Source organism: Macaca thibetana, chromosome X (genome assembly GCF_024542745.1).
Source record: "Macaca thibetana thibetana isolate TM-01 chromosome X, ASM2454274v1, whole genome shotgun sequence".
NCBI classification, from domain to species: Eukaryota; Metazoa; Chordata; class Mammalia; order Primates; family Cercopithecidae; genus Macaca; species Macaca thibetana.
The window spans coordinates 101,491,340-101,504,314 of NC_065598.1; the positions used below are offsets into that span (position 1 = coordinate 101,491,340).

The 12,975-nt window shown below is 36.2% G+C and overlaps 1 protein-coding gene across 1 annotated transcript in view; it reads left to right on the plus strand.

The window, feature by feature from the left end:
* The window catches only part of LOC126946072 (nik-related protein kinase), a 140,727-nt gene that overhangs the window by 62,564 nt on the left and 65,188 nt on the right, over positions 1–12,975 (plus strand). Inside the window, exons 3-5 of the mRNA XM_050776075.1 lie at positions 1,130–1,186; positions 2,642–2,713; positions 9,085–9,210. Of these exons, the coding sequence (XP_050632032.1) occupies positions 1,130–1,186; positions 2,642–2,713; positions 9,085–9,210 (255 nt within the window). The remainder of the gene's footprint in view (positions 1–1,129; positions 1,187–2,641; positions 2,714–9,084; positions 9,211–12,975) is intronic.

Consider the following 12,975-nt stretch of genomic DNA (forward strand, 5'->3'; position numbering starts at 1 on the left):
GTGTTATCAACAATCCTTGACATTTCTTGGCTTGTAGTTATATCGCTGCAATTTCTTCTTATCTTTTACATGACTATCACCCCTTTGTGTATCCCTGTGTCTCTGTGTTCAAATCTCCCTTCCTTTCCTCTTATAAAGAAACTGGACAGTGACCAAACAAATCCATATGACCTCATCATAGTTTGATTACATCTGCAAAGACCCTGTTTCCAAATAAGGTCACATTTTGAGGTTCCAGGTGAACCTCAATTTTCGAGGGGACACTGTTCAACCCAGTACAGCCCCCAAATCAAACCTTCTGCTGAGAAATATCAGATAAGACATTCTATTTATTACTCAAACTATGACTACAGTTTGGAATATGTCTAGAAGGTACCAGCCACAAAATAAGAGATCTGAATCCAAACCTATATGTTCACCTTTAAAAATCACAAATCTGTAGCTTATACTTTCATTTAGGATAAGATTAAGCTCTTACAACTCATCATCTTTTCAATAAGATAATTTTCTATAACTTATTCCTTTTATAAATATTTTTGGTTCACATGATTCAGGACATATGAAACAGTTTAGAGGCTGTTGAATTAATTATGAATCACTCTCACTAGTGATCATTATGGAGATAATATATGGCTAATATTTTTTCTAACATGATAAATATTTTGTGTTTGAAGAAGAGTCCAATGAAAAGATGTCTGCATAGTATCACATAATCAATTGAAAAAATGTTTAGTAGAACAACTCCCCATCTTCAATAGGAAATTTTCACTTAAATAAAAATTTTCATTTAGATTAAATGTTTTGATGCCATGCAAACGTAGATTAAAGACACTAAGTAAGCAATAACTTTAAATAGGCAATTATGTCCACTAGTTACTACAGACATAAACAGCCAAACTTTTCCATAACCTTCCTTGAGTGTTTTGAGTGGAGTGGTGATTTCTTTAAAATGTTGATAATTTAATATTTCTGTTTTCTATATAATACTATATATTTCATCTGTATATATTTTATATTTCATAACATACAATGTATTTGAGACTAATTTTGATATTCTCTACTTTGATTGCTTCTTGATAGCTGGATTACCTAGCCAGCATTTGATGTTTGTCATTGTCCTGTATTTCAGGGACTTCATGAGAAGACTGGTGTGTTTACAGCTGTTAAAGTGATGAACGCTCGTAAGGTAATATTATAATTTACCTGTATTATCTTCCCTTAGTGGACTGTGTTCTTGGGATAAACAACTCAGAGAATATTGTATTTGTTTTTAAATCATGATTTTATATAATAATTATTACATTCATCTGGATTTATTATAGTTATTTAATATTACTTTTATTCATTAGTGTATTACATCTATTGCTTTATTATATATCCACATAAAACAATGCTTCTTTCATAGCAGAAGTTCCACATATTTTGGTATTCTATAACAATGAGGAAACATCTGTACTCCTCTCTGTTTCTAGTTGATTATTTGTTTCCAGGGATAGCAAAGAAAAGATTGCTTCTAATACTGGGTTAATCCTGCTGTGTTCCATCATGTTATTTTCCCTCTCCAATGATTTCCTCTGATAATAGAGGCCATTAGATTCTCAATGACAGGTAGAAGGAAGAGACTTATCAGAGATGCACATTTTTCATGTATTTTCTGACAGATGAGCAAAAGAAACAGTTTAATTGGCACTGTTCCTGGTAACATTCATAAAGTTATGTCACGGTTCATAACATATTGGCATAGAATTTGCTAGCACTGATTTCTGTTCTTTTTCTTTAACATGAGTGCCACACTTTCTTAGGGTAATATTATCATAAACATAGCAAAGGTCAAAAAAAATTTTACTTTACTATACCCTAAAGGGAAGTTTATGTTTGAAAAGCTATATACATTCACTGAACTGTTGTCAAGGCCGTAAACTGTGCTTTTTCCAATTTGTGCAGGAAAAGTGAGTTTCAGCAACTCACTGTGTGCTTCCATGGCACATGTATACCTATGTAACACATCTGCATGTTCTGCACATATATCCCAGAACTTAAAGTATAATAATAATAATAAAAGAAATGATAGCTGAATTTTCAAAAAAAAAAAAAAAAGTTGTGTGCTTTATTTTTGCCAGTAAATGTCAAATGTTGCAAACCAATGTGAATTTCGAGGGATTTTGAGGTTTTGTAGATTTATTTTGCCCTACAATCCATGGCTTCCAAATAATCAAACTTCTACTTTTTGAGTGAGACTCTCTAAAACACTTATTTTCTTGTTTTAACTTAAGATACCTTGACATACATTTAACCTACATTTCAGATACTCTGACTTTTAAAATATTTAAAAATCGTGTTCAACCCATGGATGTTTAGTGTCAATTAACTGGTTTTGTAAGGAGGAAAAAGCACTTTACTAATACCAGATTATAATTTTTCCCATTATTACAGCAGTTAAATCTACTACCATGAATTTGTTGCCAAATTTCTGCTTGTCATAAAAATTTGGCTTTTTAAATTAAAACTATTGGTGAAAACTGAGAGAGGAATAATGTTATCTTACTCTTCCATTGAGTGCCAACGGAACTTAAAGTACTTAAGCATAAATCATTTTTAGAGTGTACCAGTACATCGAATAACATTTTATTCTTGGTTACAGACCCCTTTACCTGAAATAGGAAGGCGAGTGAGAGTGAATAAATATCAAAAATCTGTTGGGTGGAGATACAGCGTGAGTACTAAAAGTTCTCGTTAATACCCAAGTAGTCTTTCCTTTCATTTTCAGCTTTTAACTTATCCCTTTGCATTGTGTCATTATCTCTAGAAGACCGCTACTAAAAGTGTTCTTGCTTGAAAATGATAACATATTTTTATCTTTTAATATATTCACGTAGATTAAATCATCATATATAAGCACTAGCATATATCAGAGAGTAGGAGATAGGAGAAAAGGTCCCTTGAATAGGAATGCATTGACTGTCAGTGAGGAATTACGTAAATTTACAGAGCATAGAGCCCTCTGGATGAATAGCAACAAAAAAGGAGGTGATGGGATCTACAGCAAATTTTGCCTAAAACTGGCCTTGGAAAGGTCCTTTTCACATGTTATCATGACATTCTGGACTGAATTGCTTTTCCTCCATTATGATTCTAACAAACATTACCATTGTGTTTGAACCAAATGAGGAATGCCCCCCGCCCCGCTTTTTTGTAAGAGCAATAGCAGGCAGAAAACAAACCGACCACTCAGCCTCAAAGTCTTCAGACATTTGGTACCATACTTGAACACATGAAAGAATATGAGCATGTTTTCTACGTACAGCTTTTTGACTTCCCTTCAGAGCAGTTTGTCTGATACCAACAATTCTCTGGCTCCAGAATAAAACCAACCAAAGATAATTTCTCTTTTTCAGTAGATATCGGTGCTCTATAAAATATTGTATGGGCCCAAAAGTTGAATTTTTGCTCTTGTCAATATAATGAATTGATATATTTTTTCCTACTTTTCTCTCCTGCAGTCAGCTATACATGGGACTCAAATATTTCTAGCATGTTGTGACTTAGTGAATATGTTCTCAGGCACATTAAAAATAACCCTTTTCATTAACAGAATCACATTCAGAAACTTTCTAGTTATATTAGAAAGGTATTGCTAAACAACCTCATGACTCATCTATTAAGTACTAGGCTCCTGTTGTGTCTGTAACTCATGTTTGGAGACTAAGCATATCCAAAGGACCAGATAAAACAGATAGTATCATGCTTTTGTAGCTTAGGAAGCCGCTAAAGGTAAGGTATGGGAAATATGATTATTTTATTAATTTTGGTTTCATCAAACATTTGTGCTAATAAAACTTTTTTAAAGACCTGTCCCAAACCCTCTCTGGCACACTTTCCTTAGAGAAAAGGATTTTGATTCTAGAATTGGATGAAATTACAAAGGAAGTTCTGGCATCCTTGAACTGCCTCTTCTTGACAAAACACAGGGTATTCAGGCCAGTCTGTGATCAACTGGCCCTAAGCCAGGAAATGCTGTAGCATCATATTACTGGAAGATGTGTGAGAGGTTTAAATTACCCACTTGGCCTGATGGATATAATGTACTTATGTGTTTCTCACAAGCTCAGCTTCCTGTTAATTCAGAGTGGCAAACACACTAATGCTTTCCAAACATATCTGATCTTCATTTATTTGTTTTGGGGGAGTTTACATTTATGTGGGAAACCCACTCTTAAAAGGTTTTTCTAGTCGGGGACTTTGAATTATCTGATTATGTATTTTAGTAAGAAAAAATAACTGCTAGCTAATCATCCAGTTAGCATCTCTAAATCATCTTGAATCCTTTGGGATAAAAAGTATGTGACTTGCACACACATCTCTTAGATGCTAGGGGTTTATGGAAATAGCAATAATATGTAAGTCCAGAAACATGAGTTCGAATCCCAAGTCTACCACTAAACAGCCAAAAACTACTTGGGAAAGTGGTTTACCTCTCTATGCCTCAGTTTCCTCATAGAAAAAGAGATCACAAATGCAACTACATAGCTGCCCAGAGCCCAGCGCATCTCTTGTTCTTTCCAGGACACATAAGCTTTCTAACTCAGAAAGAAAAGGAATCTCCTTAACATCAAGCTACCAAACGGGTGAAAGGATTCAGTCTTGCCCCTGCTTCTCTTTCACTTGTTCTTTGTATTCTTAACCTACTACTATCCTCTCATTTCTATTTATTGGAATACTTATGAGTTCATATTCCTCTCAGCAGAACCTTGGCAACTTAATTGAAACTGAGAGCGCATATGCACAGATAGAATAGCTAGTCCCTGTAGTTTGCTAGTCTTATGCGGTGTCAGGTATTGTTACCATTTCAAAGGAGGGCCACATCACAGGGGAAGTAGAAAGTTTAAGGATCTTACATGACAAGAATGAAAGCCACAGGATTTTTACCTTTTTAGAAAACAGGTTAAGATAATTTGAAGGGAACTTATTTACTGAACTTTGCTGGAAGGCTGGGCTGAGACTCTAGCCTGAGCTTTCATGCAATTCTCATACCACAAGTTGTCATGACTTTATTACACAAATAAACAGAAAGAGGGAACCTGTCACTGAGATTTTCAGCTGCACATATTAGGACCTACCCCTTTCCCCCATAAGACAAATAGTTGTCTAGAGATGTATTTTCCAGTAGTTGAATGTTTATAAGTAAATCCAGTGGGAAATCCTTGGGAAATACTAAAGATTGTTCTGCAACTGGCAGCCATTTTCTCTGACATTGCAAGCTTTTTTTTTTTTTACAAGATATAAATTTAGGAAAGATAATTTATAAGTAGAAGTTAAATCAACTTAGAGACACTACAGAGCCTAGTGCACTGCTTTATGTTTATGTCATAAGTATTTTTAAAGCCTAGCCACATTATACTTAAATATAGAAAATAGTTGCCTATTTTTCCTGCTGGGTCTTAGAGAATTAGCTAAGAGGGGAGGTAATAACTGAGTAGATATGTTTAGCTACCAATTCATTTCAGCTGAGAGACTTATTTCTCTGTATTTCAAAGTCATTAAGTCAGGATAGTTTGAGGGAAATGCTGGCGAGAACGAAAGATAATTGGTGGTTAATTCCTTAATTATTTTCCATGTCAATTGTCCCTTTCCTAGGTCATTGCTCAAAAGAGTTAAAGGTATCTTTTTTTCACTGGATTTCAGAACAGGAAATCTTTAATTCAAAAGTTTTTTGTTTTTTGTTTGTTTGTTTGTGTTGTTTTGAGACAAAGTCTCACTCTGTTGCCCAGGCTAGTGTGCAGTGGCACAATCTTGGCCTCTTGGGTTCACGTGGTTCTCCTGCCTCAGCCTCCTGAGTGGCTGGGATTATAGGCATCTACCATCATGCTTGGCCGATTTTTGTATTTTTAGTAGAGATGGAGTTTCACCACGTTGGCCAGGCTGGTCTCAAACTCCTGACCTCAAGGGATCCACCTGCCTCAGCCTCCCAAAGTGCTGGAATTACAGGTGTGAGCCACCACACCAGGTCAAAAGTCTTCTTTTCTTTACACTCTACAAATATATTTCACTTTTGACAATAAGAATATTTCTCAATAATTTTTATAAATTGAACTATTATAGATGAAATAGGAGAGCTTTTTAATTTACAATAAAATAAAATTTAGAGCTACTATGAATTCAAAGGAGGCCAGTGAGGAATCCATTTTTCAAGTGCAGAATCACTTTCTGAGTCATCTCACCTCACCTTCAACTCTTTATGCACTATTTTATATTCAACATTGGTTGCGTCATTCACGTATGTGAATCTTATTTTCCTGATGTGTAATTTCCTTTAAGTTAGGATCATAACACCTAAATGCACAAGCTAATTATATTTTCATTGAAATTTTTAACAATTTAAGTTGCCTTTTTGTAAGTTAACATTTTAAGTTATTTTTCTCAAGTGTATTGCATCTGTATATACAAAAGTGTAATTATTTTCAAATTATTAAGAAACAAAGAGCTTTTTCTAGATTGGCTGAGAAATAAGAGTTACAGAAGGAATATCAAAACCACTTGGTTATCATGGTACAAACAGACATCACTGAAACTTAGAGAGAATTGCTTTCCATTTCACTCCACTATAATTAATATGCTGAGAATGAAGGAGGCTGATGTTTGTAGATTAGGGTAAACAGTAGAGGGAAGTATATAGTTCTGACAGAGCTCAGAGTAATTCAAAGAAGTCGAGTAACAATGATATTTTGTGATAATATATTGCATTTATAGAATTTTTTTCTAAAGATTTCAAAGAACTTTATCTATATTATCCCATTTGGTCCCACTAACATTCCATGAAGATAGGTAATGGCTGCTATCTTCCATCATTCTTTTAAAATAAATTGAACTTTAGGAAGATTAAGTGAATTTCCTACTCTGGGCTATCAGTGCTAAACCTCAGTGTCCTAATGCCCAGAGTAGGTGTTCTTTTCTGACTGACATCACACTGTCTTCTACTAGAGCTGTCTTGAAGCTATGTATTGTACCTCAGTGATCTCATCTAACCAGATGGCTCCAATTATCACTATATAGACGATTCTCAAAAACAATACTTCTAGACCTGACTTGTCCCCTGAGTGCCAGACCCATATATCCTTTCTGTGCAATCTTGTGCAGCCATAACAAGGACATGCATTTGTTTATTGATTTGGAAAGATGTGCTTTATATACTGATTAAAACATGAAAGTTGCAGAATATTAAAAATAATAAGAGCGTATTTGGATTTTTTAAATGCCACACACATATATATGTGTGCGTGTATGTGTGTGTATGTGTTGATCATATCATTATGCATTTATCTCTATCTTTCAAAGCTCTAGTTACTGTATTAGCATATACAAATGTCTGAAAGAATATACACTAAACTGTTAATATTGCTTGGGGAAAATGTTCAGTGAGAGTAGACCCCTTACATATTTTATTAGTATATTTATCTATATTTGGTATACATGTACCATTGTTGTGATTAATAAAAATAAATTATCTTAAACATAGCTTTTAAACATAAAAGTAAATAAATAAAGTGTGAAAAAATAATAAAATTTTTTAAAAGGTCAGCACAGAACAAACTAATACCTTTAAAATGTAAAGGATTACCAAATAATCAAGATAGTATGGTACTGTCCATCCACATGCAAAATAATGAGGTTGGACTTTTACTTTATATAAAAATTAACTCAAAATGGATCAGAAACCTAAGTATAAGAGCTAAAACTATAAAATGCTTAGAAGAAAACAATAATAAAGCTTTGTGACCTGTGATTTGACAGTGGTTGCTTATATATGACACCAAAAGTACAAGCAAAACAACAACAAATTTATAAATCGTGCTTCATTATAATAAAAACTTTTGTACTTCAAAGGTCACTATCAAGACAGTGAGAAAACAATCCACAGTATGAGAGAAAATATTCACAAGTTGTTTATCTGATAAGGCACTTGTATCTAGAATATATGAAGAGCTCTTACAATTCACTAATAAAATGACAACCCAGTTTTTAAAAGGACAAAGAATTTTGTGTTAGACATTTCTCAAAGAACATATACAATGGGCAATAGGTGCAGGAAAATATGCTCAACATCATTAGTCATCAGTGAATTGCAAATTAAAACCACAATGAGACACCACTTCATATCCACTAGAATGGTTATAATAATAAAACAGAAAATAACAAGTGTTGGTGATAGTATAGAGAAAGTGGAACCCCTTCATACATTGCTCTTGGTAATGCAAAATGGTAAAGCCAATGTGGGAGACAATCTGTCATTTCATCAAAACATTAAACATAGAGTTACTTGACATGACTGTTCATAGAAGAATTATTCATAATAGCTAAATGGTAGAAATAGCCCAAACATCCCTCAGTTGATGAATGGTAAACCAAAAGCAATGAAATATTGTTACATGCCACAATATGGATGAATTTTGAAAAGAGCTAGTCACAAAAGACCATGTTATATTACTTCATTTATATAAAATGTCCAGAATTGATCAATCTATTTAGACATAAAGTAAATTAGTGATTGCTTAGAGTTTGTGTGTGTGTGTGTGTGTGTGTGTGTGTGTGTGTGTGTGGCTGAACTGGGGGATGATAACTGAAGGACATGGGATTTCCTTTTGGAGTGATAAAAATGTTCTAAAATTGATTGTGGTGATGATTGCACAACTCTATAAATATACTAAAAACGATTGCATTTTGCACTTCAAATGGGTGAATTTTATAGTATGTGAATTATATCTCAATAAAACTGTTGCAAAAGAAACAAAAATATAACGACTCCATTCAGTGAAAATTTTATACAGTAGCTGGTGCTGCTGGTCCTGGGACCACATCTTGAGAACCACTGAACTAAAAGATCTTCAGTTTACCCTTTTTATTCCCCCAGATTCCAAGTTAACCAGAAATCTTCATTCACTGACCATTTTAGTTGAGATTTTATTATAAATTGCTGTTGGATATAATTGGTTGCTGTAGGATTCTCCCTCATTGATCTACTGTACTTTGGGGACCCACAGTCATTGATTGCACAGCTTAGGAGCTTTGCTGTCTATTCTTATTCCATAGGATGAAGAAGAGGATCTCAGGACTGAACTCAACCTTCTGAGGAAGTACTCTTTCCACAAAAACATTGTGTCCTTCTATGGTGCATTTTTCAAGCTGAGTCCCCCTGGTCAGAGGCACCAACTTTGGGTATGTTTTTAATTACGCTGTTCTTACTCTATAAGAATAAGTTTTACCCAAGGATGTATGTTTTTATGAGTTGTCACTTTTGTGCATCTACAGGAAAACTTAGCACACAACTGTTAAAGTAGTATGGTGTATTAATCTGTTCTCACAATGCTATTAGATTGGTGCAAAAGTGATCGTGGTTTCTGCCATTAGACATACCCAAGACTGGGTAATTTATAAAGGAAAGAGATTTCATTGACTCATCCACATGGCTGAGGAGACCTCACAATCATGGCAGAAGGCAAAGGAGGAGCAGTCACATCTTGCATGGTGGCAGGCAAGAGACCTTGTTCAGGGAAATTCCCCATTATAAAGCCATCAGATCTCATGAACTTATTCACTGTCATGAGAACAGCATGCCCCCATGATTCAGTTACCTCCCACGATATATGGGAATTATGGGAGCTACAATTCAAGGTATTTGGGTGTGGACACAGAGCCGAGCCATATCATTTCATCACTGGCCTCCCAAATCTCATCTCCTCAGTTTTCAGAACCAATCATGCCTTCCCAACAGTTCCCCAAAGTCTTAATTCATTTCAGCATTAACTCAAAAATCTACAGTCCAAATTCTCATCTGAGACAAGGCAAGTCCCTTCCATCTACAAGCGTGTAAAATCAAAATCAAGTTAGTTACCGTAGATACAATGGGGGTATAGGCATTGGGTAAATATGCCTGCTCCAAATGGGAGAAATTGGCCAAAACGCAGGGGCTACAAACCCAATGCACATCCAAAATCCAGCAGAGCAGTCAAATCTTAAAGCTCCAAAATGATCTCCTTTGACTCCATATCTCACATCCAGGTCACACAGATGCAAGAGGTGGATTCCTATGGTCTTGGGCAGCTCCGCCTCTGTGGTTTTGCAGGGTACATCCTCCCTCCTGGCTGCTTTCACAGGTTGACATTGAGTATCTGTGGCTTTTCCAGGCACATGGTGCAAGCTGTTGGTGGATCTACCTTTCAGGGTTCTGGAGGACAGTGGCCCTCTTCTGACAGCTCCACCAGGCAGTGCCCCAGTGGTGACTCTGTGTGGGGGCTTCAACCCCACATTTCCCTTCTGCACTGCCCTAGCAGAGGTTCTTCACGAGGACCCGGCCACTGCAGCAAACTTCTGCCTGGACATTCAAGAGTTTCCATACATCTTCTGAAATCTAGGCAGAGGCTCCCAAACCTCAAGTCTTGATTTCTGTGCATCCGCAGGCTCAACACCATGTGGAAACTGCCAAGGCTTTGGGCTTGCACTCTCTGAAACAACAGCCCGAGCTGTACATTGGCCCCTTTTAGCCATAGCTGGAGTGGCTGGGACACAGGACACCAAGTCCCTAGGCTGCACACAGCAAGAGGACCCTGGGCCTGGCCCATAAAACCATTTATTTTTCCTCCTAGGCCTCTGGGCCTGTGATGGCAGGGGCTGCTGTGAAGATCTCTGACGTGCTCTAGAGACATTTCCCCATTGTCTTGGTGATTAACGTTTCGTTCCTTGTAGACATTTCCCCATTGTCTTGGTGATTAACGTTTCGTTCCTTGTTACTTTTGCAAATTTCTGCATTCGGCTTGAATTTCTCCTCAGAAAATGGGTTTTTCTTTTCTATTGCATAATCAGGCTGCAAATTTTCCAAATTTTTATGCTCTACTTCCTCTTGAACCCTTTGCCACTTAGAGATTTCTTCCAAAAGATACCCTAAATTATCTCCCTCAAGTTCACAATTCCACATATCTCTAGGGAAGGGGCAAAATGCTGCCAATCTCTTTGCTTAAACATAACAAAAGTCACCTTTGCTCCAATTCCCGACAAATTTCTCATCTCCATCTGAGACCATCTCAGCCTGGACCATATTGTCCATATCATTATCGACACTTTGATCAAAGTCATTCAACAAGTTTCTAGGAAGTTCCAAACTTTCCCACATCTTCCTGTCTTCTTCTGAGTCCTCCAAACTATTTCAACCTTTGCCTGTTACCCAGTTCCAAAGTTGCGTCCACATTTTCAGGTATCTTTACAGCAGTGCCCCACTCTACTGACGCCAATTTACTGTATTAGTCTGTTCTCACGCTGCTCATAAAGAGCCTGGGGAATTTATAAAGGAAATTTATAAAGAGCCTGGGTAATTTATAAAGGAAAGAGGTTTAATTGACACAGTTCCACATGGTTAGAGAGGGCTCACAATCATGGTGGAAAGCAAAGGAGGAGCAAAGTCATGTCTTGCACGGTGGCAGGCATGACAGCCTGTGCAAGGGCATTCCCCTTTATAAAACCATTAATCTCAGATCTCGTGAGACTTATTCACTATCACCAGAGCAGCATGGGAAAAACCTGCCCCCATGATTCAATTACCTCCCACCAGGTCCCTCCCATGACATGTGGGAATTATGGGAGCTACAATTCAAGATGAGATTCGGGTGAGAAACAGCCAAACCATATCATGTGGCAAAAGATACTCTGATTCCTGGAGATGGGAGCGATAAAATATGGGAAAATAACTAAAGTGCCTGACAAGGGGATTACTGGTGGAATGGGGGAGAACTCAAATGAATACCGGAAATATTAAACATAAACATTTTCAAATATTTTATGTGATTACTATGGTTGCTATTACAGAAATTACCCAATGAACTAATAAATAATGACTGGATAAGGATAAATTCTAATTAGCACTTGACGTGAGCATACGGGTGCATTTTAAGTTTTTGCAAAGTATATGCACTTACGGATAAACATAACTCTTAAGAACCTCTTTTCCAAATGGTAAGTTGACCTATCCTTTTCTTAGTCATTATGCCTGGAGTAACACAAATTCTAGATCAGTAAAATATAAATTGTAGAGGCTAAGTGTAACCTATGCTACCTAAGTTACCAGAATTTTTGCTGCCTTCCACTATGGTAAAAATAGTTAAATCACAAGAAAATCAGTTTTGGTCAAGGATGTCTTTATTAAAAATGGAATATATAGAATATAAGGTAGGGTTAGTATATACTTGAATCTCTATACTTGCTACATTTCCATTCCATGTCCAAGTTAGTAGTATTTTTTCAAAATAATGACTAAAACTTTTCAGTATCTTCAAGTGACAATAAAATATTCTATTACATTCTAAATAATGGACTTCAGAGAACAGGACAGTGGACGTTATAGAAAGGTTTTCAACAAGGGGTGGAATTGAAACAGTGGTTCTCTAAATTTGGCAGGCATCAGAATCTCCCAGAGAGCCTGATAAAACACAGATTGCTGGGCATCACTCACAGAATTTCTGGTTCAGTAGATTTGGGCGTGTAGGTCCAATAAATTGTCTTTCCTAATAAGTTCGTATGTGATGCTGTTGCTACTGCTGGACTGATCACCACACTTTGAGAACCACCAAATTTATAGACCTTCAGCTTAACCCTGTTTTCTCTCAAATGTCCAGTTAAGATGCATCCTCTATTCTCTGATAATTCCAGTCGAGATTTTAGTAAATATGGCTGTATAGTTTAGTTACTGAGGAATTTTTTTTGGCATACACTATTTGTCTTTTTTATATATTTTCACTTACAAGTTTTTTTCCTCTTGATAGTATAGCAGAATGTGAGAAATTTTGCAGTTTCCTTATTGGATATGTATTAGTACTCAATTCATTCAGGCATTCAACATGTATCAATTGAATACTATCTGTCAGATATTGTGCTAGATGCTGAGAATAAAACGGTAAGCTGAATAGACATGCTCCTGACCCATTGGTGCTTACA